At 39.5% G+C, this 27,158-nt stretch overlaps 2 protein-coding genes across 2 annotated transcripts; one reads left to right on the top strand and one right to left on the bottom strand.

Annotated features, from left to right (window-relative positions):
• Nucleotides 1–1,013: 1,013 nt before the first annotated feature.
• LOC113467000 lies at nt 1,014–5,699 on the top strand. Its single transcript, XM_026822877.1, has 4 exons — nt 1,014–1,067; nt 3,830–4,232; nt 5,128–5,247; nt 5,686–5,699. The coding sequence occupies exons 2-4, from the start codon at nt 3,908–3,910 to the stop codon at nt 5,697–5,699; spliced, it is 459 nt and encodes a 152-aa protein (XP_026678678.1). The 5' UTR covers nt 1,014–1,067; nt 3,830–3,907.
• A 1,822-nt stretch (nt 5,700–7,521) lies between these two features.
• LOC103508238 (rabphilin-3A-like) lies at nt 7,522–26,286 on the bottom strand. Its single transcript, XM_008472770.3, has 5 exons — nt 26,105–26,286; nt 17,178–17,321; nt 15,903–16,183; nt 9,388–9,741; nt 7,522–8,845 (listed from the first exon to the last, which is right to left on the bottom strand). The coding sequence occupies exons 1-5, from the start codon at nt 26,179–26,181 to the stop codon at nt 7,656–7,658; spliced, it is 2,046 nt and encodes a 681-aa protein (XP_008470992.1). The 5' UTR covers nt 26,182–26,286; the 3' UTR covers nt 7,522–7,655.
• Nucleotides 26,287–27,158: the final 872 nt, after the last annotated feature.

Raw genomic sequence — 27,158 nt, 5'->3', positions numbered from 1 at the left:
GTGAAAAAGTCCCAAAATGAAGAAAGAAGAAAAAAAAAAAAGGTCGCTGTGAGATTTGAACCTGAGTCTTGGTGGAATAAGGACAAATCCAACCCTGCACATCAAAATTCTAGAACACCCTGTATACAAGTATATGAGAAAATTATACAATATCTTAATTTCAAAATAAATGCCATTATAAAAACAAAACCAATTGAATGGTACACCCTGTATACAAGTTAACAATCAAAATTCTAGAACACCCTGTATACAAGTATATGAGAAAATTATACAATATCTTAATTTCAAAATAAATGTCATTATAAAAACAAAACCAAATGAATGGTACACCCTGTATACAAGTTAACAATCAAAATTCTAGAACACCCTGTATACAAGTATATGAGAAAATTATACAATATCTTAATTTCAAAATAAATGCCATTATAAAAACAAATAAAATATTATTCACCTACTTATGTCCTCTTATTTGTCTTAGATTAGGTACATTTTGTAATTTAATAATTAGGATTGATAAAAAAAATACTTTCATATACCAGATATCAGTACACATATAGCTCCCCATCCAATTCCTCCTCTCCCTCCCCATCCTACTCCAACTCCCCCTCTTCATCCTCTCCCTCCCCATCCTACTCCTCCTCCCCCTCCCCATCCTACTCCGGCACTGAAAGCCTGCGGACTAACCGTATCCCGTATATCATCAAGTTTCTGGGCATTTACCTTGATGATAAATTCAAATGGGATGTACACATTGCATACCTTAAAAGTTTTGCCTTGTAAGCGCTAGGTCACGGGTTCGATTCCCTAACATGTGCTTCTGTCGTGACGGCTGTACGGATTCTGCCGCGGAATTCTGTCTCAAATGGTGCTACCTGGAGGGTGGCGACATGTGCATAGTGTGTATTGGTGTGTTCTTCACGTGCTTATGCTTTATTGCTTTTGGTGTGCTTTTCTTTGTAAAGTCTTTCCCCCACATATACAAACATTTCAAAGAGAGCAATATGTAAGAACATTTCGCCAATCAGTGTTTGAGTAGTCATAGAGAGAGCTTGTGTGTCAACAGCAAGGTAATTGATGTAGGAGTGATGGAAAATAATTATTTTCTTTTCTTTAATTATATATTTAACTTATCTTTGACTTTAGCCGTTTTCACAGACTTATTTAAGATCACTAAAGTAACCCCAGTATCGTAATCTGGTTGCATAAACGACACATTTCATTTTCAACATCTTGCTTCATAATGTACTTAATGTAATTCCTTGTTTTCATTACTTGATTCATTGGGGTACTTATATAGGAACAAAAGGAAGATATTTTTATAGTTACATTAAAATAAACCATTCTCATTATTATTATTATTATTATTCACTTTCACTTTGATTCACCTCAAATGAGAAATATGTATGGGTTGTTGATGCTATGATTGTCAAAATCGAAATCGAACTAACTTGGTTTACCTATGATAGATAGGAGAGCTTGTGCTTTCAGTTTACAACAAGAAAACTATGTTCAAATTCTAGATAATGGAATAGCACAATTCTCACTCATCAAATTATGCTGAAATATTAAAGAGTACTAAACAGACGTGTAGATAGTTTTATTTCTGTTTTGATACATACTTATGTATTACGTAGGGTTAGCCATTCATACGTAGGATTACCCAGAAGAGAAGACACTTTTTCAAACCAGGACATTTTTCGAAATCGTAAATTTGTCCAAAATTCAAATAGATACCAAGTTAAACAACAATAAAATTATTGTCGATATGAAAGGACGTTATTATTAAAGTCTCAGCTTAGGTAAAAGAATCTGAGTGAGGTCTACAGTTCACAGAACCACTAGTTATTTTTATTATTACTTCAACAGTTTGCCCTAGTTTTAGTATTTTTTTTTATGTTAATTGTTGGTTATTTTTTGGCCAACCACAAAACCATTATTACAAATAAAGTATATATCTATCTATCTACTTCTTTGGCAATAACAACACATCCCAAAATTTCTGCAGTTAGTTCTCTGGTTACAAAATCCAATTGGATCTACCGATAGTTCCTACAAAAAAAAAAATCAACTCCGGTAGTTGTGCATAAGGGAATCCCGCTAGTTCATCCCGAGGCATGGCCAAACTTGTAGAAAAGGCATGGCCGAACTTGTAGAAAATAATAAAAAATACCACCATGGTTTTGATTGATAATGGCCAATAATAGTCTTAAATTTTCAATTAACTTAGCAGGAAAATACAGTACTAGATACCTTGGTCACTTCTTTGGCAATAACAACACATCCCCAAATTTCTGCAGTTAGTTCTCTTGTTACGAAATCCAACTAGATCTACCGATAGTTCCTACATAAACAAAATCAACTCCTTTGGAATCAAGAAAAATTAACGTCTTGGGTAAATTCTCCCGTAGCAATAAATTGAAACCGTCAGTTGTTGAAACTGCAAGAAGCACAGTGTAAAAGCACCTAATCGAGAAAACCAAAGCCAAAAAACCAAACAAGAACCGCAACCATGTCTACAACAGATATTTTTGTCCGGGACTACCCGATGTGTGATGAGGATGATTTCGAGAACTGCAAGAACATGTGCTTCTGTCGTGACGACTGTACGGATTCTGCCGCGGATTTCTGTCTCAAATGGTGCTACCTGGAGGGTGGCAAAATGTTCATGGCGTGTTTTGGTGTGTGCTTCATGTGCTGTCTCTTTTGTTTTTTTTTTGTGCTTATCGGTGTAACGCAATACCCCAACGCATTCAAACATATTTAAAGAGAGCATTATGTAAGAACATTTCACCAATCAGTGTTTGAGTTGTCATAGAGAGAGGTTGTGTGTTTGGTCGTGACGGCTGTACGGATTCTGCCGCGGAATTCTGTCTCAAATGGTGCTACCTGGAGGGTGGCGACATGTGCAAAGTGTGTATTATGGTGTTCTCCACGTGCTGTGTCTTTTGTTTTTTTTTTGTGCTTATCGGTGTAACGCAATTCCCCAACGCATTCAAACATTTTTAAAGAGAGCATTATGTAAGAACATTTCTCCAATCAGTGTTTGAGTTGTCATAGTGATTTACCTCTGGAAAAATTTCCACCTGAACTGTTATTTTGACGATAACGATTCTTGAACGCATAACAGTTTCTTTTGTAATGACCTGGCTTCTTACAGAAGTGGCATACTGCATGCATAGCAGCATCAAATGTCATGGACATTGATCATTGGTTCAACAGAGCATGTGCTGTCTCTTTTGTTGTTTGGGTGTGTTTTTCGGTGTATTGTTATTCCCCAACGCATTCAAGAGAGAGCATTATGTAAGAACATTTCACCAATCAGTGTTTGAGTTGTCATAGAGAGAGGTTGTGTGTTTTAATTTATTGATCATTGGTTCAACAGCAAGGTAATTGATGTAGGAGTGATGGAAAATGATTCTTTTCTTTTCTTTAATTTTATATTTTCAACTTATCTTTGTCTTTAGCCGTTTTCCCAGACTTATTTAAGATCACTAAAGTAACCCCAGTATCTAAAAAATCCCAGAATAATGAATTCTGTCTCAAATGGTGCTACCTGGAGGGTGGCGACAGTTACGATTCGTCTTGTGAATATTGCTTAATGTGGTGTACCTTTTGTTTTACTTGTGTGTTTATCGTTGTACTTTTTGTTACAGTTTTTTTTTTGTATTTATTAACTTCGGAGTCGGCTGTACGGATTCTGCCGCGGAATTCTGTCTCAAATGGTGCTACCTGGAGGGTGGCGACAGTTGCGATTCGTGTTGTGAATATTGCTTAATGTGGTGTACCTTTTGTTTTACTTGTTTGTTTATCGTTGTACTTTTTGTTGCAGTTTTTTTTTTGTATTTATTTACTTCGGATACAACCAGAAGATGTGATCATAGGAAGAGGAGTTCGAAAGGGATGCTGTATGTCGCCAACACTTTTCAATCTATACGCTGAGAAACTACTAGATGAAGCGTTAGCCTCTACAACTGGCATTAAAATCGGAAATGGAAATATTAATAACATCAAATATGCAGATGACCAAGCAGTGCTGATGGAATCAGAAGGAGAATTGGAAAGAATGATAGAGGATATCAGTGAAACAGGCAAACAATATGGAACGAGGGCAATCATAACTGCTGGCAAAGAGTTTGTCAGAAATATCCTAACCAAGGGAGGGCAGCAAAAATGTATTCTGCTAAGGATACTCCCAGAAGCCGTCGCGCTCGCGCGTCGGGTGAAAGTTGTTGGTAGTCAAAGAGTATCGAACGAGGGCAATCATAACTGCTGGCAAAGAGTTTGTCAGAAATATCCTAACCAAGGGAGGGCAGCAAAAATGTATTCTGCTAAGGATGGCCATTATGGGAAAAGGACTCCCAGAAGCCGTCGCGCGTCGGGTGAAAGTTGTTGGTAGTCAAAGAGTATGTAAATATCTGTTGTAAAATATCTACTCGTATTCTGTTCTTTATTGATTTATTTTTCCCATGTCTTGTATTCTGTTTTCTATTTTTTCCATGCTTAGGTTTAGGTCTAACGGTTTAAGTTCTGTTCTTTATTGATTTATTTTTCCCATGTCTTGTATTCTGTTTTCTATTTTTTCCATGCTTAGGTTTAGGTCTAACGGTTTAAGATTTTTATTTTGGGGCAATTTAATTTTTAACTTGTGGGTTCATTTTATCAGGGTTCTATTTGTTGCATATTTAAAATGTTTTAATAGTTTTGTCTGTTAAAACAGACAGGTAGGTAGTCGTGACAGGTACACCTAATCAGGTCCGCCGCCAGGTCTACCTGATAGTGTCTGTGCTCATCAGCTATCAGATAGACCTGCGAGGTGGATCTTTTCAGTCATACCTGTCAGGTCTACGATCTACCTGGTAGACCTGACAGGCGGACCTGATCAAGTGTACCTGTCAGGTCTACCTGATAGTGAGTGGCTGGCGTTAGGCATAATTCATAATATATTGAATTTCGCCTGATTTTAGAGCCCGATTGCCGACGTTCTTTTCAGTCATACCTGTCAGGTCTACGATCTACCTGGTAGACCTGACAGGCGGACCTGATCAAGTGTACCTGTCAGGTCTACCTGAAAGTGAGTGGCTGGCGTTAGGCCTAATTCATAATATATTAAATTTCGCCTGATTTTAGAGCCCGATGGCCGACGCGACAGCTTGTATTACTGCCTGGCAAGTTTTCTAGGCCGAGGAGTTTGCAATCCCCTCTATGAAACCCAGCGCCGTATCCAGGATTTTGCCGAGTTACTGCCTGGCAAGTTTTCTAGGCCGAGGAGTTTGCAATCCCCTCTATGAAACCCAGCGCCGTATCCAGGATTTTGCCGAGGGGGGGCCCGAGGGTCCAAACACCAATCGACATTTTTGAAGTCTGACCGTTAGAGGGACAAGGACTCTGATTGTTATAGTTTTCCTCTGTAAATAACGTTCAATAAAAAAAAAGAAGTCTAGCCCACAGTACAGGAGAAAAATGAAGCTCGAAGGTAGGGGAGGGGAGGGGGGGTCGCTGGGCCCCCTCGACCCCAATTTTTCGGAACGTAAAGTAAAGGAGAAAAATGGAGCTCGAGGTTGGATGGATGATTACACCTGAGAAACTTTTATTATTGTTTTCAATAGTTTAAATATTATTGAAGAGGGATGTAGGAAGTAGAAACAGACACTTTAATAGTTTCAATTTTCAAACTTTCTCTTTCAGTTTCACCCATCTGACACTTGTATGATTTTATAATTTAAAAAAATCGCGCCATTCGCTTGGAGGGATGGTCGAAAAAATAAACAAACAATTTTAATAATAATAATCATGTAGTGATAATAGTAGTAAGAATAATAACCATACAGTAGTAGTAGTCATGTTAGTAATAACCATGATAAAAGTGGGTTATAAAAAATAAAATTTTGCCACATTTTGGGAACTGTTTGTTTCCGAAAAAATCCAATGTGGCAACAATGGTGAACGAGTGTCCAAGTGAATGAATGGGTACCACTCTAATCACTCAATGCTGCCAATTGTCAAACGAGATATAATCTCAGAATAAGAATAACATAGAAGGAAGGTTTGGGTCTTTTTACATATCATGGTCGAAGGACAGTTCACGAACAGCTGACTAACCACATTTGTTTAGTCGGCTGACTTTACTCTTCTCTCATTGGTGGAAATTTTCTGAAAATTATTGAAATCTTTGTTTACATTTTGCAGTCCCGGTCTGTATTTTCAATTTCCCCCGATTTCTGAATGGTTTTATGAATTTTTAATGGATAAATAAGATAAGATACCCATCGAATTCACTTAGAAGTTGTTAAAAGTAAAAGTTTCGTAAAAAAGCAGAAATAATGTTTCAAAATTTCTGTAAAAATCATCCTACCCAGGAAATTATTCATGGTTCGGCACTGGTACCAAATCAGCTGATATATAAGTAACCTTCGATTTGAAAAGTGTCTTTCGTTTTGGTCCTAAACCTTCCTTCCATGTTATTCTTATTCTGAGGATATAATAAAGAAAGTTGATATAAATAAAATTACATACATCATAAATCCTATACCTATACCTACTATTAAAAAATTAATACATATTTCGATAAGTCATATAAATAATTTATTATACTGCTGTATTTCATAAAATTAGGTAGGTATATTTGAGGAGTTCTGTGAAAAAAGGGCCCTAGTTACGAGAAAATCGCCCTTCCTCCATAGAGCTTCTCATTTCAATAAAATTATTAATGAACAATGGATAGGTAATACAAAAATAAAAATAATCATATGGTTCTCAATATGAGATATAGGTTTACTGGGAAATGAAATAGATGATTAGATCAGCATGAACCTGACTGACAGCAAGTCTTGGGGGCTATTCCTGAAATAATTTCGCACTTCGGAAAAGTTATGAAGTCCAATTAGGGGAACACGGGGCAAAACGGTACATCGGGGCAAAACGATCACCCGCCCTTTTTAGGAGCTAGGAAGTGCTGAGCTCTTTTGGATGGACTAGGAACTATTCCTGCAAGTGTTATCTTTGTTTTGATCTGTGGTTGATTCTTTTATCTTTTGTTTTCGAAGAGTACGGAGGTTTTTTCGATTTCACGAGTGCTTGATGCAATGCCTGACGCTTTGGGGCAAAATGGTTTTATACCGTCTGGGGCAGAATGGGAGAATAGTTTCCCAGGGTCCATTCTGCCCCCAGGTGTTTTGTGGGTATAAGGTATACTCGTAGGACCATTTTGCCCCAGCCTTGGGGCAAAACGGTCTTTTTTGGTACCCTCATAAAAATATTTTTAGTTCTTTTTACTTTCTATTACTACAGTATAGCGGAGCTATACTAGTAATGAAAGTATTGCAATCGGTCCAAATTTTCAAAATCGGGAAATGGTTGGAAATATCCGTTTTGGGATCCCCTGATGTCAAAAAAGTGATTTTTAGCCCATGGTCTGTACGTAACGTACGTACGTACGTAACGTACGTACGTACGTAACGTACGTACGTACGTAACGTACGTACGTACGTAACGTACGTACGTACGTAACGTACGTACAAAATTATGCTTTATTTTGTTACAAAATTTTATTTTTTTAGTTAGGACCTCATAAGCACTAGAGGTGCCATTTTGCCCCATGTTCCTCTACCTACAGCAGAAAAACATTGCATGACCATTATAATGGTAATGTTGACATCCTAGCTGGACAGAGGTTTGATGCTCAAGTTATGAATGCCCTCATGCTTATGATCTGGATACTTCATCATGTCTACCCAATGGCGTAGTCTATCTCCCTTGCTATTGCAGCATAGTTCCAGACAGCCCAAGTAGTCATTGCTCTTCCCATAGTCCTTATCCCACACTGTAATCACTAGCGTCTGTTTACTCAGTTCGGTAATCTTCGTCTCAATGGCAAACTCTTCGTTGAAGATCGGGTTCAACGTTTTCCACTTGACGCCTGTCTTGTATTTTCGCTTGTGCAGGTCGGGTTTCAAGTAGAGTTTGATGAATGGATCGGAGAATCCGTTGCTATCCATGGGAATCAAGTTAGTACACTTGATGAGGTTCACAATCAATGCTCGCTTCTTGGTTGAGAAGCATAGCGTAAGGAAGATCTTGCCGTGTTGCCAGCATTCTTCCTCTCCCCACACCTCTTCCTCACGAGGCACAGGATAATGTTTACAAAGGTTAAGGCACAAGTCACGAGAGATATGGGGGCGCAGTCTATTCAGTGGGAACCTTGCTTCTCCTAGGAAGTCGTGTCCATACTTATCATCATCTAGCACTAAGATGTGAAGGGACTGCAGGGACAAGTCCGTCTCTGAAACGCTGTAGAACGTCAACTTTTCATGAAACTCTGGGTTGATGGTTCTCAAACAAGTTTTCGTTCGGAGACGATGCGATGTTTTGGTAAGAGGCACAAGGTTGAGTTTGCAGAAGGGGTCGGACGTACCGTGGATGTCCATGGCTCTCAGACCTTTCGCCCGATGTAAGGTGACATGGAGGGAACATGTGGTGGAGTCATAGGTCACAGTCAGCTCTATACTACCGAGGTTTGTATCCGCTTGCGACGTGACAAAGTATTCCTTCTCCTCTGTAATCACCCCTCGCTTCAATGTGCCTGATGATTCTTGCTGCGTGTTGAAGTTACCATTACATATGGGACTCAATGGACTGACGGGGCTGATGGAGTTTTCATTCACAGTAAGGGGTAGTGTATGACGGGACATGAGAGGCGAACTACGTACAGTGGCTGAGGACGAGAACTTTTCACTATCCACGGGACTGGTAGGTCGGGGGAAGGATTGTGGCTCAAGCTTGACAGATCCACCACTGGCTATCTTCCTGATGGGGATCACGATGGGTTGTTCAGTATCACTGACATTCGCTGGAAATCCCCTCCTTCTTTTCTTCTTCCTTTCCTTTTGCCTCCCCTCCTTTTCTTCTTCTTCCTTTCCTTTCGCCTCCCCTCCTTTTCTTCTTCTTCCTTTCCTTTCGCCTCCCCTCCTTTTCTTCTTCTTCCCCTTTCCTTTCGCCTCCCCTCTTCTTCTTCTTCTTCCTCCTTTCCTTTCGTCTCCCCTCCTTTTCTTCTTCTCGCTGGAAAAGAAGAAAAGAAATACGTTTCAATTTCAGTTTTCAGTCGTAGCATCTGATAAAATTTCTTAAAATCTGTACTTACATATATCATTTCAACCTCTCGCTGGAAAAGAAGAAAAGAAATACGTTTCAATTTCAGTTTTCAGTCGTAGCATCTGATAAAATTTCTTAAAATCTGTACTTACATAAATATATCATTTCAACCTCGATGATTTCAACTACCCCCGGTCCCAATTAGTTGAAATAATCGAGGTTTTACTGTACATTTTTCCGACTACCCATGAATTCACGTGACGTGACAGTAGTGTGTTTCTACCTTTACTCTCAACTCACCGATCGACGTAAACTCAGAGATGGCCGTGAAAATGTCGATCGACTTCAAACTGGGCGACTTTTCCGCGTCTGTCTCAACTTCCTCCTCTTCCTCCTCCTCACTGCAAGGGTAGCTGCTCCTAGCAGTGGTCACCACCTCCCTATTAGGGCAGGTAGCCCTGGCGTCGGACACGACCTGTTTGGAGCGGGCCAGCCTCGCGTCTTCTTCGTCCGAGGAGCTATTGTCCTCAGAGGATTTGTTGGCGCTGGCAATCTTCAGAGACCAAGTGGGAGGCTTCAGGTTCTCGATCGGACGACGGTTGAACGCCAACTTCTCCGGCTGTGTCTTCTTCGGGATAGTGTACTTCGGGAGACCTGGAGGGGGGAGATTACCTACATATGAATTACGTGTATGATGGGAGTTTTTGGAAATACCTTAGAATAACTATTCTTCACTTTAAAAATTAAAAAAAAAAACCTTTTATCTGTTATTTATCAACTCAATATGTAGAGAGAGGTACCTGTGAAGTGTAAAAGTTATTTCCCCACTCTCTTCTCTATCAATATGGACATTCACAAAGTTATCGAGAATACCGAGGCATTCATCATCAAAATACTAAATAAGTAAATATTATTTGAATCGAATAGAATATATACGAGCATTTTAAATTTATTAAATTTAGAGGAATGGAATGTTGATTTTTTTCGTGGTTGTTTGTTGAGATGTGCGTGTTCTGTGTGTTGTGTACTGTCCAGATAGCTTTTTCTGGTAGCCCTTTAGGTCCTACATCAACCCTCAAGCGTTGTACAGTCGTTCGCGGGACACCCTGTATACGAGCATTTTAAATTTATTAAATTTAGAGGAATGGAATGTTGATTTTTATCGTGGTTGGAGATGTGCGTGTTCTGTGTGTTGTGTAAATAAATAATTACCTTACGCATTGCGTGTGGCATAGAATAAAAAATAGAAACTAAATCTACCTGCGTATTATATGGCGTCATAGTATGTCTCTATACTCCCTATAGCATGCCGTAGATAACATGTCTGACGGACCATGCATCATGGTTTAATTGGTAAAAAATAATTTGACATGATCAATTTTATTATTCAGTTAGCTATTTTTATAAGAATAAAATTAGAATTACCTGCCTCGGTGGTGTAGTGGTCAAGACACTCGTATGGTAAACCGGAGACTGTGAGTTTGTTCCCAATTTTGTATTTGAATTTGACCACAAGTACAAGTGTTAGCTATTTTTATAAGAATAAAATTAGAATTACCTGCCTCGGTGGTGTAGTGGTCAAGACACTCGTATGGTAAACCGGAGACTGTGGGTTTGTTCCCAATTTTGTATTTGAATTTGACCACAAGTACAAGCCTACTTTTTTGGAGTAATGAAATACCCGAATATTGTGAAAATAAAATATAAACTGAATGTATGGTTTTTAGCACATTGCATATGTCGAAATATTGTCAGGCGTTCATATATTTTGTTCTGCTTTGCTCATACTGACAATAGTACACAGTCCACGACCATACCTTTTACGCTTATACCTACCTCTTTATTAGAATTCAGAATACATTTCGGTTATTCACAAAGGTAAACATTGACATCCGCCGTTTCTTTTGTTTGATTTTTGGTTGGGCCGCATTGCAGGTTGACAGGTTGTTTCATGACGCCCTATGGCTCACGGCTATGTGTGACACCCTATGGCTCACGACTAAGGGTCTCATTTCACTGCATATTTCGTCTTTGGCGACATTGTATACATATATATATAGATTAAAGGTCTTTTTACCAGGAACACGAAAATTTGTCCGGAGAACCAAAAAGCCAAAAAAACCCCAAAAATAGTTATTCGGTGATTTTTTTTTTTTTTTTTTCACATTTTCTCACACAAATGAGCTCTGATTTTGAAATTTGTCGCGACGACCTATAAACTCAAAGCGAGAAAGTTTTAGATAGGTAACACTTCAGTCGTTATTTTAAAGGTAGGTTTAGACGAAGGGAGTCTACTCGCGCATTTACCTCGCTTCCGCTCCCTCGCGTCGTGTAGATGGGTAAAATCCCCCGAGTTTCCTCACCCCGAGCAGCACTCGCAGCGAGCCATCGCCACTATCGCCAGTCGGTTTTTAATCACGCATCAAAGGAAACTCGCAGTAATTCCTCGCTTCGTGTGACCGTGTCATATATATCCGGGCGAGTTCCCTTGCCTATCCCTACCTCTGGACTCACACGAACTGCCTGGCTCACCCTTCCAAGCGAGGAAACGCGTTTCGTGTAAACAGTAGCGCGAGGATGAGTTTTGATGTGCGAGGAGGAAACGAGTTTTGGTGCGCGAGGAGGAAACGAGTTTTGGTGCGCGAGTAGACTCGCTTCGTCTAAACCTACCAAACGAGTTTTGGTGCGCGAGGAGGAAACGAGTTTTGGTGCGCGAGTAGACTCGCTTCGTCTAAACCTACCTTAAGACCGGTTTTAGCGTCACCTGTGTTAAGCTACGCTGAGCAAGGCCAATAAATGGATGGGTGACTTAAACATTATATTGGGAACAAAGGGAGAACGGGCTATAGTCTTGATTTTAAATCATTACATGAAAGTAAAATAAAAAAATCAAATCAAGAATAATAATAAACTGAATTTTTAATAAAATAGAACGGGCTCTAGTCTTGATTTTAAATCATTACATGAAAGTAAAATCAAATCAAGAATAGCCTCCCCTCCTTTTCTTCTTCTTCCTTTCCTTTCGCCTCCCCTCCTTTTCTTCTTCTTCCTTTCCTTTCGCCTCCCCTCCTTTTCTTCTTCTTCCTTTCCTTTCGCCTCCCCTCCTTTTCTTCTTCTTCCTTTCCTTTCGCCTCCCCTCCTTTTCTTCTTCTTCCTTTCCTTTCGCCTCCCCTCCTTTTCTTCTTCTTCCTTTCCTTTCGCCTCCCCTCCTTTTCTTCTTCTTCCTTTCCTTTCGCCTCCCCTCCTTTTCTTCTTCTTCCTTTCCTTTCGCCTCCCCTCCTTTTCTTCTTCTTCCTTTCCTTTCGCCTCCCCTCCTTTTCTTCTTCTTCCTTTCCTTTCGCCTCCCCTCCTTTTCTTCTTCTTCCTTTCCTTTCGCCTCCCCTCCTTTTCTTCTTCTTCCTTTCCTTTCGCCTCCCCTCCTTTTCTTCTTCTTCCTTTCCTTTCGCCTCCCCTCCTTTTCTTCTTCTTCCTTTCCTTTCGCCTCCCCTCCTTTTCTTCTTCTTCCTTTCCTTTCGCCTCCCCTCCTTTTCTTCTTCTTCCTTTCCTTTCGCCTCCCCTCCTTTTCTTCTTCTTCCTTTCCTTTCGCCTCCCCTCCTTTTCTTCTTCTTCCTTTCCTTTCGCCTCCCCTCCTTTTCTTCTTCTTCCTTTCCTTTCGCCTCCCCTCCTTTTCTTCTTCTTCCTTTCCTTTCGCCTCCCCTCCTTTTCTTCTTCTTCCTTTCCTTTCGCCTCCCCTCCTTTTCTTCTTCTTCCTTTCCTTTCGCCTCCCCTCCTTTTCTTCTTCTTCCTTTCCTTTCGCCTCCCCTCCTTTTCTTCTTCTTCCTTTCCTTTCGCCTCCCCTCCTTTTCTTCTTCTTCCTTTCCTTTCGCCTCCCCTCCTTTTCTTCTTCTTCCTTTCCTTTCGCCTCCCCTCCTTTTCTTCTTCTTCCTTTCCTTTCGCCTCCCCTCCTTTTCTTCTTCTTCCTTTCCTTTCGCCTCCCCTCCTTTTCTTCTTCTTCCTTTCCTTTCGCCTCCCCTCCTTTTCTTCTTCTTCCTTTCCTTTCGCCTCCCCTCCTTTTCTTCTTCTTCCTTTCCTTTCGCCTCCCCTCCTTTTCTTCTTCTTCCTTTCCTTTCGCCTCCCCTCCTTTTCTTCTTCTTCCTTTCCTTTCGCCTCCCCTCCTTTTCTTCTTCTTCCTTTCCTTTCGCCTCCCCTCCTTTTCTTCTTCTTCCTTTCCTTTCGCCTCCCCTCCTTTTCTTCTTCTTCCTTTCCTTTCGCCTCCCCTCCTTTTCTTCTTCTTCTTTTCCTTTTGCCTCCCCTCCTTTTCTTCTTCTTCCTTTCCTTTTGCCTCCCCTCCTTTTCTTCTTCTTCCTTTCCTTTCGCCTCCCCTCCTTTTCTTCTTCTTCCTTTCCTTTCGCCTCCCCTCTTCTTCTTCTTCTTCCTCTCCTTTCGCCTCCCCTCTTCTTCTTCTTCTTCTTCGTCCTTTCCTTTCGTCTCCCCTCCTTTTCTTCTTCTTCCTTTCGCCTCCCCTCCTTTTTTCTTCTTCCTTTTCCTTTCGCCCCCCCTCCTTTTCTTCTTCTTCCTTTCCTTTCGCCCCCCCTCCTTTTCTTCTTCTTCCTTTCCTTTCGCCCCCCCTCCTTTTCTTCTTCTTCCTTTCCTTTCGCCCCCCCTCCTTTTCTTCTTCTTCCTTTCCTTTCGCCCCCCCTCCTTTTCTTCTTCTTCCTTTCCTTTCGCCCCCCCTCCTTTTCTTCTTCTTCCTTTCCTTTCGCCCCCCCTCCTTTTCTTCTTCTTCCTTTCCTTTCGCCCCCCCTCCTTTTCTTCTTCTTCCTTTCCTTTCGCCCCCCCTCCTTTTCTTCTTCTTCCTTTCCTTTCGCCCCCCCTCCTTTTCTTCTTCTTCCTTTCCTTTCGCCCCCCCTCCTTTTCTTCTTCTTCCTTTCCTTTCGCCTCCCCTCCTTTTCTTCTTCTTCCTTTCCTTTCGCCTCCCCTCTTCTTCTTCTTCTTCCTCCTTTCCTTTCGTCTCCCCTCCTTTTCTTCTTCTTCCTTTCGCCTCCCCTCCTTTTCTTATTCTTTTCTTTATTGCCCCTTATTTTTCCATTTTTACTTGCTTTATTTCTCTATCTCATCTCCTCTTTTTCTCCTTCTTTTTTTACCTCCCCACTATTTTTCTTCTTTTCTATCACATCTCCCTTCTTTTTCACCTTCTTCTTTCCCTAATCTCTCCTCCTTTTCCTCTTCCACTCTTTTTCTCTCTCTTTTATTTTTAAGATGAGTGTTTCATTACTGTTCCGTTTCTGTTTCGTGGCAATGAAACAACTGTTACCTACATTAGACGCATGTGGTCTGTTCGCTGTATCATATTTACAGTAGAAGTAGTAGAATTCCGATTTTATGAACCTCGATTATATGAACTCGAAAATCCCAGCTTTTCATTTACCTACCTCGGTGGTGTAGTGGTCAAGGCGCTCGCCTGGTAAACAGGAGGGCGTGGGTTCAATCCCAGCCGAGGTATGGAATTTTATCCTCAATATAATTTGAGAATTTGACCACAATAATAGTAGTAGCCTACTAGCCTACTAGAAGAGAAAAAGAAGCTGGCTGGGGCATATTTTAAGAAGAGACTGTATACAGAGAAGAATCATGGAAGGAAGAATTGAAGGAACGAGATCGAGAGGAAGAAAGAAATTCGGAATGCTGACGGACATATTGAAAGGAAGGACATTTGAAGAAATAAAGGACGAAGCACAAGATCGTGAGAGATGGAGAAGAGGAACCTAAATCAAGAAAACAGTTGAAGTTACGATGTTACCTGTTCTAGAACAGATTTACTAGTATATATATAGCCTAAATCCAAAGTTTCAGCCATTGGTCCGTGTGCCGTTCCTGAAATATTATTGAATTACACTGAAAACCGCCAAAAAGCGGCCGAAATGCCGCCAAGCGTTGTCGTATCCTTGTCAAATTTGACAGCTGCATGCCAAATTTCAAGTCTCTAGCTCTTACCGTTCTCGAGATATTTTGTTTACAGACAGACAGACAGACAGAAGGACAGACACACACACGGACCAATGGCTGAAACTTTGTATTTAGGCTCTAGGGATCTCAAAACGTGTTTTGGCACTAAAAACTGACCATCAAAAATTTGACTCGATTACATTACTTTCTTCCCTATATGATAAGGAAAGTAAAAATAGTATGATTTGATATTTGATATATCATACACTTACTTACCTTTGGAAAACATGTAGCATTCGCGGATTTCGCGAACACCACGCAAATCGCAAACAGCGAAATATTAAGCTAGGTGTTGTGGTTCAGGAGATAGAGCGATCAGTGTGTGAAATGTGAATGGATCTTGATTTTATAATATAAGATTTTGTCCTTTTAGTTACAGAAAATGTCACTAGAAGGACAAAAAATTAATAAATAAGCATTTACTGTCGAAAATTTGCCATGTTTTCTCTGTTTTCTTATGTAAACCCGATTTTATGAACTTTTATATTGAACCCCGATTTTAGGAACTACCTTTGGTCCCGATTTTAGGAACTACCTTTGGTCCCGATTTTAGGAACTACCTTTGGTCCCGATTTTATGAACTTTTATATTGAACCCCGATTTTAGGAACTACCTTTGGTCCCGATTTTAGGAACTACCTTTGGTCCCGATTTTAGGAACTACCTTTGGTCCCGATTTTAGGAACTACCTTTGGTCCCGATTTTAAGAACTACCCTTGGTCCCGATTTTAGGAACTACCCTTGGTCCCGATTTTAGGAACTACCTTTGGTCCCGATTTTAAGAACTACCCTTGGTCCCAATTAGTTCATAAAATCGGGATTCTACTGTACCTTTGAAAAACCAGGCGTTGGACTTCTTCCACATCTCGCGCGTCTCCGCGCAGATCTTACACAGCCAGATGTTCTCCTTCTTGGACGCAGACACGCTCTCAATGCCGCACTTCTGACACACGCCGCCCCGACAGTCGTGGCACACCAGACATTTGGCGCCAAACAGCCCGAGCCGGTCAAATATCGGCGAGAACTTGTCGCCGCACAGTGCACATGCGTGTGCCGCAGCCGCGCCCCCCGTCACGTTGCGCTTCATATTATCCACTCGCTCCACCAGACGCCTGCGGAAAAAAGAAGAGCTTTAGGACGGCTTTTTTTTATAATAATTATATATTAATTATTAAGCAAGGTCTGTTGTAAACATCGAGAGTCGCTTCCGGAATTTAGTACGTCGCGTTCACTCGAAGAGATACGCCAGGAGGGGAAGTGTAATAAAAACACGCATCCAGTTCACGTCGCGCGGGGTCGCATCATACCCGCGTCCCGTCGGAATGAAAAATTCGGTACAGCTTGAATTTTGTGGTGCATAAAATATTGAAAAATGTCGTGTTTTATTTAACACTTAACCGAGAACCAAAAATTAGAGAGTGGGGGTAAAAATCTCGTAGTGGCGATTATCAGCTGATTAAAAAAAATCAGCCGTTCCCATTAACCGAGAAAAAAATGGCGACTCTATGGTTAACCGAAGTCCAGAGCTCGGTTTAATATGGCAAGTGGGGAAACGTAAACCTAAAAAATGACTAACGCCCTTCACATCATAAACACACTTCCATGTGAGGGGAGGTAGTGACCTTGACTAAACCAAGCTTCGGTCAACGGTTGAAGGTTGAATAAAATGCCCCAAAAGAGGATGTGAGGGTAGGTAGTGACCTTGACTAAACCAAGCTTCGGTCAACGGTTGAAGGTTGAATAAAATGCCCCAAAAGAGGGGATTAGGTTTATTTCTACGGGCCTGCCCACAACCCACAGTATGGGTAAAGGTGTACAGATATTTTCTTTGAGATGTATAGAGAATATAGCTGGGGTAAAGGGACTTTTTAGTCTCTTTCGAGCAGGATAAACAAGGTAGGTATATTCTACCCCACAAAAACACAAATGTGAAAAAAAAGACCAAGTATACCGACTAAACGGTTAGAGATATTGTAAAAGTTTGGCTATAAGAACAAGAACACCCAAAATAAAAGCATCATTCAATAGGATGAGGAAAGTCGTGTGATGTTCACACCAGATTTTTTTTTTTTTTCTCTTATATCCAGGTTTGACTGTATAACTCACCCAACGCGTTCCTGTTCTATATAATCCAAAGCCTCCGCTCTCTTGATAACCTCCTCGATTTTCTCTTGCTCAGTCGGGTCCAGGGGTTCGGGCTTCTTCCATCTCCGAAGTTGTCCGGCTTTGACCGACCAGCCTGTTTGAAGTCTGTGAACAAACCCGAACAGAGAAACATCAGACAGGCTAGTAATAAAGCTTACCAGACGGTTCCGTAGTACAGAAGCGGTCAAACTTTCTTGAATTGGCTCCTTTTCGGCCTTGAATCGGTAAATTTTGTCAATTGCCTGTATTAAGTATATATTCACTTTAAATATATAAATTACAATCACAATTTTCTTCTTCTTCTTCTTCTTCTTCTTCTTCTTCTTCTTCTTCTTCTTCTTAAGAAGAAGAAAAGTAGCAAGCTGGGTCCGTCCCTCCGGGAATTTTTTAGCCCGTAGTTTATTCGATCGTGATGACGTGATTAGAGAAAATCAATACCTATGTACCTACCTAATTTGTTTAATATTCAGTTTATTATTATTCTTGATTTGAATTTTCGATTTTACTTTCATGTAATGATTTAAAATGAAGACTAGAGCCCGTTCTCCAGAGAGCCAAAAATAAAAAAAAATTTTTTTGGATTTTTGGCTCTCTGGACAAAAGTTTATAGGTCGTCGCGACAAATTTCGAGATCAGAGCTCATTTGTGTGAGAAAATGTGAAAAAAATCCCCCAAAAAACCAGTTTTTTTTTTTTGGTTTTTTGGCTCTCTGGACAAAATTCTCCGGACAAATTTTCGTGTTCCTGGTAAAAAGACCTTTAATTTGATATATGGGTCGACTAGGTTTGGATAAGTCCTTCTATGGGGACAGACAGATATAATATTCAGTTTATTATTATTCTTGATTTGAATTTTCGATTTTACTTTCATGTAATGATTTAAAATGAAGACTAGAGCCCGTTCTCCGGACAAATTTTCGTGTTCCTGGTAAAAAGACCTTTAATTTGATATATAGGTCGACTAGGTTTGGATAAGTCCTTCTATGGAATCTTTGGGGACAGACAGATAGACAGACTGACAGACACCGAAGCGAATGCAATAGCCCGTCCACTATACCTTTTTATTACTATCGTAATAATAAAGGAAGGACGGACTAAAAAGAAGAAGACCACATTTTTTCCTTTTTGTCTAATTACCCAAGATCTTCTAGAAGACCTTGGGTTAACAGGTATTAAGTATGCTGTTTTACATTTTATGTATTACTTATGTTATTATTATTAAACCCATAAAATACACGAGACCTTGTTTAGACTGCTGGGGTAAAGGAACCATTTTAGTCTCATTCGAGCGGGATAAACAAGGGATATTCTATGTATATAGGTACTCCACCCCCCGTAGATAATTCTCTTACATAGAGGTCCGGGGTAGATAATTCTCTTACATAGAGGTACGAGGTAGATAATTCTCTTACATAGAGGTACGGGGTAGATAATTCTCTTACATAGAGGTACGAGGTAGATAATTCTCTTACATAGAGGTACGAGGTAGAGAATTCTCTTATACAATATAGGTAAATCGATTACCTTGGGTCAGAAAAAAATTCTCTTATATCGAGGTTTTTGGCTCAAAAATGAAGAGCTTAGAAAATTTTCTCTCATATCCAGGTTCGACTGTATTTTTACTTTCTTTTTTTTTCTATAACTGTTTCTTTTATTTTTGGCTCAAAAATGAAGGGCTTAGAAAATTTTCTCTTATATCCAGGTTCGACTGTATTTTTACTTTCTTTTTTTTTCTATAACCTATATCCAGGTTTTTGGCTCAAAAATGAAGGGCTTAGAAAATTTTCTCTTATATCCAGGTTCGACTGTATTTTTACTTTCTTTTTTTTCTATAACCTACCCTTATTATTTTTCGAAAACTCCAACACATTCGGAACAATTTGAGTGGGTCATACATTGGTGGACACCTTGTATAGGTACTTATTGGTTACCCGGTGACATGGAGCTTAATTTCGTTCCGGTAGACTTTGTTCCTTGTCAAACGGCTTGTTCTCATATCTCACCCTTTTCAGAGGGATCTTTATGAAGCTTTTATTCTGTGGGGAATCAGGATAATATGGCGGGGGGAATTTCCCCGGGTACAAGGTAGTGGCGTGTGTAGTTTTTCAGAGTACCTTAAAAGCCCACTCCGAGGCTAGTATGACGCAAACCCAATGCGAAATAAACGCGTGTTTTGCATTCTACTTCTATCAATATATTGATATTATAATTTTGTAAGTTACATGATAATATGGCGGGGGGAATTTCCCCGGGTACAAGGTAGTGGCGTGTGTAGTTTTTCAGAGTACCTTAAAAGCCCACTCCGAGGCTAGGATGACGCAAACCCAATGCGAAATAAACGCGTGTCTTGCATTGTACTTCCCCTCCTGGCGTATTTTTTCGCGTTAATTCGGCGTTTAAATTCCTGCAGCCACCCTCGAGTAACATCAAGTATAAGTAGTGCTTTATTTAGACTGTCAGCTTAGAACAAGTTGTTCCATTATACCAACAGTTTAATACTTTTTTCTTTTATAATTATGTAACTTACAAAATTATAATATCAATATATAATATCAATATATAACTTTTCTCCTCTTTCAGAACTTTAATTTGTAATTCGCTTAATGTTTTTCTTACTTTTTTTCTTTTATAATTATGTAACTTACAAAATTATAATATCAATATATTGATATTATAATTTTGTAAGTTACATAATTATAAAAGAAAAAAAGTAAGAAAAACATTAAGCGAATTACAAATTAAAGTTCTGAAAGAGGAGAAAAGTTAGTACAAAGAACAAAATTGTTTTGTAATTTCTCCGCTAGATGTCATGTTTGTTCCACACTTTTTACCCCCACTCCTGACGCAGAGTGAACCCCGCGTCACGTTGATGCCGCGTAGGAAAGAAAAACAGGCCTTCCATAGGCAGATTTTTTTAGTTCACTCAGCGCAGCGTCAGGAGTGGGGGTAAAATTTTTTTGAAACTAAACAAACATGACATCTAGCGGACAAATTGTAAAACAATTTTGAACTTGATGCTACTCCAGAGTCGCTTCCGGAATTTAGTACGTCGCGTTCACTCGAAGAGATACGCCAGGAGGGGAAGTGTAATGAAAAACACACATCCAGTTCACGTCGGGTTCGCATCATACCCGCGTCGCGTTGGAATGAAAAATTCCGTTGATGCCGCGTAGGAAAGAAAAACAGGCCTTTCATAGGCAGATTTTTTTAGTTCACTCAGCGCAGCGTCAGGAGTGGGGGTAAAAAATTGTGGAAACTAAACAAACATGACATCTAGCGGACAAATTGTAAAACAATTTTGAACTTGATGCTACTCGAGAGTCGCTTCCGGAATTTAGTACGTCGCGTTCACTCGAAGAGATACGCCAGGAGGGGAAGTGTAATAAAAACACGCATCCAGTTCATGTCGGGGTCGCATCATACCCGCGTCGCGTTGGAATGAAAAATTCGGTACAGCTTGAATTTTGTGGTGCATAAAATATTGAAAAATGTCGTGTTTTATTTAACACTTAACCGAGAACCAAAAATTAGAGAGTGGGGGTAAAAATCTCGTAGTGGCGATTATCAGCTGATTAAAAAAAATCAGCCGTTCCCATTAACCGAGAAAAAAATGGCGACTCTATGGTTAACCGAAGTCCAGAGCTCGGTTTAATATGGCAAGTGGGGAAACGTAAACCTAAAAAATGACTAACGCCCTTCACATCATAAACACACTTCCATGTGAGGGGAGGTTATCATATCATGATTTGTTCATTTTCTTCTTCTTCCTCTACTTCTTGATTATGTCAAATTTCATTGTTCGTTTCTAAAAGGTGTTTTTGTATCTCCAATTTCATTTTGTTTTTATTATCTATATTTCTCAGTTCATTTGGTAATGTATTTATCAAGTTCGGTACTTGATATTTTATTGTAGTTTTGCCATAGTTATTTCTTGTATTAGGTGTTATGTATTGTGTATTTCTTGTATTGTATGGATTTTCATATATTATTCTATGTATGTCCTCATAATAGTGTTTACTAATCATTACAAATTTAAACTTAACCGAGAACCAAAAATTAGAGAGTGGGGGTAAAAATCTCGTAGTGGCGATTATCAGCTGATTAAAAAAAATCAGCCGTTCCCAATAACCGAGAAAAAAATGGCGACTCTATGGTTAACCGAAGTCCAGAGCTCGGCTTAATATGGCAAGAGGGGAAACGTAAACCTAAAAAATGATTAACGCCCCTCACATCATAAACACACTTCCATGTGAGGGGAGGTAGTGACCTTGACTAAACCAAGCTTCGGTCAACGGTTGAAGGTTGAATAAAATGCCCCAAAAGAGGGGTTTATTCAGTTTCTTCTCACAAATTTCATCGTGTTCCTATATAAGTACATGATGTTTGTACTTTTCAGGAACATTTTAGTTTCTTATATCATATCATGATTTGTTCATTTTCTTCTACTTCCTCTACTTCTTGATTATGTCAAATTTCATTGTTCGTTTCTAAAAGGTGTTTCTGTATCTCCAATTTCATTTTGTTTTTACTGTCTATATTTCTCAGTTCATTTGGTAATGAATTTATCAAGTTCGGTACTTGATATTTTATTGTAGTTTTGCCATAGTTATTTCTTGTATTAGGTGTTATGTATTGTGTATTTCTTGTATTGTATGGATTTTCATATATTATTCTATGTATGTCTTCATAATAGTGTTTACTAATCATTACAAATTTATGCAAGTTTTGGAAATTCAGTATTCTATAGAATTTCATTTTTTCCTCTCGTTTTTCTTTTGTTGTAAAAGGATATAATGTTGCTTTGAGTATTCTTTTATGCATTGATTTTATAGGCTTTATATTTTCTTTAGGTTTATTTCTACGGGCCTGCCCACAACCCACAGTATGGGTAAAGGTGTACAGATATTTTCTTTGAGATGTATAAAGAATATAGAGGTACATAGGTATTCAACGTCATAGGTAATATTATTAGTATGATTACCCTGGCGGAGTTGTTCTAATGAAATTTTCCTCCATGCCTAACTCTTTCAAGTTCTTGGGAAAACAAAGTGGTTTTACTTTGGTGTGCCTGTTCTGTACTGTTCAGTCTTAGCAAGGAAGACCGCCACTTTATCGAAAAGCTAGCGGCGGTGCGGCGCTTGGAAATAGCCAGTGATGGAGTGAAGGAATAGAATAGAACTGGGGTAAAGGGACTTTTTAGTCTCATTCGAGCAGGATAAACAAGGTAGGTATATTCTACCCCACAAAAACACAAATGTGTAGAATACCTTGTTTATCCTGCTCGAAAGAGACTAAAAAGTCCCTTTACCCCAGCAGTCTAAACAAGGTCTCGTGTATTTTATGGGTTAGGTTACACACACACATAATAGAATACCTTGTTTATCCTGCTCGAAAGAGACTAAAAAGTCCCTTTACCCCAGCAGTCTAAACAAGGTCTCGTGTATTTTATGGGTCAGGTTACACACACACATTCACAGGAAGGAAGAGGCGGTTACTCACATTTTAATCAAATTACCCATCTTCTCGTTCAAATTCAATTATTATTCTATTGGTTACCTATACTTTCCGTCCTTATTTGTTCAGTAAACTAAGCTTCCTATCACAGCCTGTTATGTTGTTGTTGTTGTTGTTGTTGTTGTAGCGGCTTTAGCTTTCGCCGAATGGCGATAGCAGAATAAAGAAAAGATGTCTTTTTGTATCTGCTATACACCGGGGTGATGGTCTCTAGCTCTAGCCATGTTAATTTGGCTGGCTCGTCCTGAACCGCAGTCAACCATCGTGAGGACTTGTGCTTGGTCTTCTTATTTGTTCAGTAAACTAAGCTTCCTATCACAGCCTGTTATATCCTATTACAGCCTATTAACATTAAGTACCAGGCTGTGATAGGAAGTAACAGAGGCTGTAGTAGGATGTAACAGGTTGGGATAAGAAGTAACAGGCTGGGATAGGAAGTAACAGGCTGTAGTAGGATGTAAAAGTTGACATGGCCCGGCCAACCACTTATTTGTTCAGTAAACTAAGCTTCCTATCACAGCCTGTTATATCCTATTACAGCCTATTAACATTAAGTACCAGGCTGTGATAGGATCTGGTTAGGGTTAGCTGTTCTCCTCCCTGTTTATAGTCCCACAGCCAGACGCTAGTCTTCTCTCTGTTTAATGTCCCCTAGCCAGACTACAGCCTGTTATATCCTATTACAGCCTATTAACATTAAGTACCAGGCTATGATAGGAAGTAACAGAGGCTGTAGTAGGATGTAACAGGTTGTAATAGGATGTAACAGGCTGGGATAAGAAGTAACAGGCTGGGATAGGAAGTAACAGGCTGTAGTAGGATGTAAAAGTTGACATGGCCCGGCCAACCATACCTAACGTACCTATGCTACGTGTGGTATTCAATCATCGTGTTCGAGTTGAGATATACAATAGTGCCCGTCCACTATACCTTTTTATTACTATCGTAATAATAAAGGAAGGACGGGAGAGAATCCAGAGGACCGACCTTTTTTTCTCTTAAATCCAGTTTCTCTTACAATGTTACATTTGGAAAAATTCTCTTATATAGAGGTACGAGGTAAGCGGATTCTCTTATATAGAGGTACGAGGTAAGGTAGATAATTCTCTTACATAGAGGTACGATGTAGATAATTCTCTTACATAGAGGTACGAGGTAGATAATTCTCTTACATAGAGGTACGAGGTAAATAATTCTCTTACATAAATGCATAAGGAGTAAGAATAACTAAAAATTTCACGATTCTAAGCAATGTACAGACAAATCTACAATTTTATTTATATAGATTATTATACATTTTATTCTTAAATGTCAACATACAGGGTGTCCACCAATGTATGACCCACTCAAATTGCTCCGAATCTGTTTTATTATTATTATTATTACAGTCGAACCTGGATATGAGAGAATCCAGAGGACCGACCTTTTTTTCTCTTAAATCCAGTTTCTCTTACAATGTTACATTTGGAAAAATTCTCTTATATAGAGGTCCGAGGTAAGCGGATTCTCTTATATAGAGGTACGAGGTAGGATATGAGAGAATCCAGAGGACCGACCTTTTTTTCTCTTAAATCCAGTTTCTCTTACAATGTTACATTTGGAAAAATTCTCTTATATGTAGGTCCGAGGTAAGCGGATTCTCTTATATAGAGGTACGAGGTAAGGTAGATAATTCTCTTACATAGAGGTACGAGGTAGATAATTCTCTTACATAGAGGTACGAGGTAGATAATTCTCTTACATAGAGGTACGAGGTAGATAATTCTCTTACATAGAGGTACGAGGTAGATAATTCTCTTACACAGAGGTCCGAGGTAGATAATTCTCTTACATAGGGGAACGATGTAAATAATTCTCTTACATAGAGGTACGAGGTAGATAATTCTCTTACACAGAGGTCCGAGGTAGATAATTCTCTTACATAGAGGTACGAGGTAGATAATTCTCTTATATAGAGGTACGAGGTAGATAATTCTCTTACATAGAGGTCTGAGGTAGATAATTCTCTTACATAGAGGAACGATGTAGATAATTCTCTTACATAGAGGTACGAGGTAAATAATTCTCTTACATAGAGGTACGAGGTAGATAATTTTTTTACACAGAGGTACGAGGTAAATAATTCTCTTACATAGAGGTATGAGGTAGATAATTCTCTTACATAGAGGTACGAGGTAGATAATTCTCTTACATAGAGGTACGAGGTAGATAATTCTCTTACACAGAGGTCCGAGGTAGATAATTCTCTTACATAGGGGAACGATGTAGATAATTCTCTTACATAGAGGTACGAGGTAAATAATTCTCTTACATAGAGGTATGAGGTAGATAATTCTCTTACATAGAGGTACGAGGTAGATAATTCTCTTACATAGAGGTACGAGGTAGATAGTGGGTATCACACTAGGCTTGCACGCCGGAGGTCCCAGGTTCGAAGTTTTTTCGGCTCTGTGCTTGGAGTTCGGGGTAAACTCAGCCTAGTGAGCACAATTGAGTACAGTAGAATCTCGATTATTTTTATTTATTTCAACTAATTGGGACCGGGGGTAGAAGTGGGTATCACACTAGGCTTGCACGCCGGAGGTCCCAGGTTCGAAGTTTTTTCGGCTCTGTGCTTGGAGTTCGGGGTAAACTCAGCCCAGTGAGCACAATTGAGTACAGTAGAATCTCGATTATTTTTATTTATTTCAACTAATTGGGACCGGGGGTAGTTGAAATGATCGAGGTTGAAATGATCACTTTCCATGATCTTTTCCTCTGATAAGATAGGATTTCCTTTGAAAGATAAAAAAAAAACAATGGATTTTGGAGTTGAAATAATCGAGGCTTTACTGTAGTTACTTTAATCGAGTAGCGACCAGTGGCGGCATTACCAGTGTAGAAAGATTATTGAAGTATGGAAATCAGTTGCAAAGGAGGCCCTTAGTAATGCTGTACGTGATATCCATAAAAATTGTGAAGAAGCTCTCAGCTTCACCACAACTAAATCATAGATTTAAATTTTTTAGATTTAGCTCTGCTTTGAGATTGGTTGAACTTACTTGGCACGCTTTTTTAGATTTTTTTTTTTTCATAAATAGGTACTTCATTTATTTTTATTTATATCATAGGTAGGTACAATAAATTGGGAAAAAAAATATCTTTGATGACTGACACCTATAACAGATTAGCTCCTGATTTAGCTCCTGATTAGCACCTGATTAGCTCCTGATTAGCACCTGGATTGAAGTATGGAAATCAGTTGCAAAGGAGGCCCTTAGTAATGCTGTACGTGATATCCATAAAAATTGTGAAGAAGCTCTCAGCTTCATCACAAATAAATCATAGATTTAGATTTTTTAGATTTAGCTCTGCTTTGAGATTGATTGAACTTACTTGGCACGTAAGCGAAGTTGGCGGTCGTTCGGGCACACCCAGTCATCTTTGGTGCTTGAGCCCAGGCCATAATTCATCGTGCGAGACGTTGACCATTTAAAGTCACTTTGGTGGGGGGGATCACATCATTGGGCGAGGCGGTATCACTGCAGAGGTGTTATGCACGAGGAGAAGTGAGGGTAATCTGCGGAGGAGAGAATCAATTTGAACTGAATTGAATAACTTACTATAGTCGGTGGCCGAACGTCAAACAAGCTGGGCCCGTCCCTCCGGGAATTATTTAGCCCGTAGTTTATGCGATCAGTACCTATGTACCTACCTAATTTGTTTAATAATCAGTTTATTATTATTCTTGATTTGATTTTTCGATTTTACTTTCATGTAATGATTTAAAATCACAAGCTGGGCCCGTCCCTCCGGGAATTATTTAGCCCGTAGTTTATTCGATCAGTACCTATGTAGGTACCTACCTAATTTGTTTAATAATCAGTTCATTATTATTCTTGATTTGATTTTTCGATTTTACTTTCATGTAATGATTTAAAATCAAGACTAGAGACCGTTCTCCTTTTAGTCCCAATATAAGGTTTAAGTCACCCATCCATTTATTGGCCTTGCTCGGCGTAGCTTAACATACGTGACGCTAAAACCGGTCCTAAAATAACGACTGAAGTCTTATCTAAAACTATCTCGCTTTGAGTTCATAGGTCGTCGCGACAAATTTCAAGATCAGAGCTCATTTGTGTGAGAAAATGTGAGAAAAATCCCCCAAAAACCAGTTTTTTTTTGGTTTTTTGGCTTTACGGTTCTCTGGACAAAATTTGCACCACCATTTTCGTGTTCCTGGTAAAAAGACCTTTAATTTGATATATAGGTCGACCAGGTTTGGATAAGTCCTTCTATGGGGACAGACAGACAGACTGACGGACAGACTGACACCGAAGCGAATACAATAGTCCGTCCCTTATACCTTTTTTTATTACAATTGTAATAATAAAGGAAGGACGGACTAAAAAGCGGAATTTCGTGGGTAACCCGGGATTAAAAAGTTGTC

Source organism: Diaphorina citri, unplaced genomic scaffold (genome assembly GCF_000475195.1).
Source record: "Diaphorina citri unplaced genomic scaffold, Diaci psyllid genome assembly version 1.1 scaffold379, whole genome shotgun sequence".
Lineage (NCBI taxonomy): Eukaryota > Metazoa > Arthropoda > Insecta > Hemiptera > Psyllidae > Diaphorina > Diaphorina citri.
Note: the sequence above shows the minus strand (reverse complement) of the source record. Positions and strands in the feature narration are given on the sequence as shown.

What these genes read in the sequence shown, in the direction of transcription:
- LOC103508238 (XM_008472770.3), bottom strand. Translation starts at nt 26,181, where the DNA reads ATGAATTATGGCCTGGGCTCAAGCACCAAAGATGACTGGGTGTGCCCG. An exon ending in ATAGAACAGGAACGCGTTGG is followed by an intron (nt 16,184 to 17,177) that starts GTGAGTTATACA and finishes TTTTTTCCGCAG; the next exon opens with GCGTCTGGTGGAGCGAGTGG. An exon ending in CAACGCCTGGTTTTTCAAAG is followed by an intron (nt 9,742 to 15,902) that starts GTACAGTAGAAT and finishes TCCCCCCTCCAG; the next exon opens with GTCTCCCGAAGTACACTATC.
- LOC113467000 (XM_026822877.1), top strand. Translation starts at nt 3,908, where the DNA reads ATGTCGCCAACACTTTTCAATCTATACGCTGAGAAACTACTAGATGAA. An exon ending in GCGTCGGGTGAAAGTTGTTG is followed by an intron (nt 4,233 to 5,127) that starts GTAGTCAAAGAG and finishes GCCTGATTTTAG; the next exon opens with AGCCCGATGGCCGACGCGAC.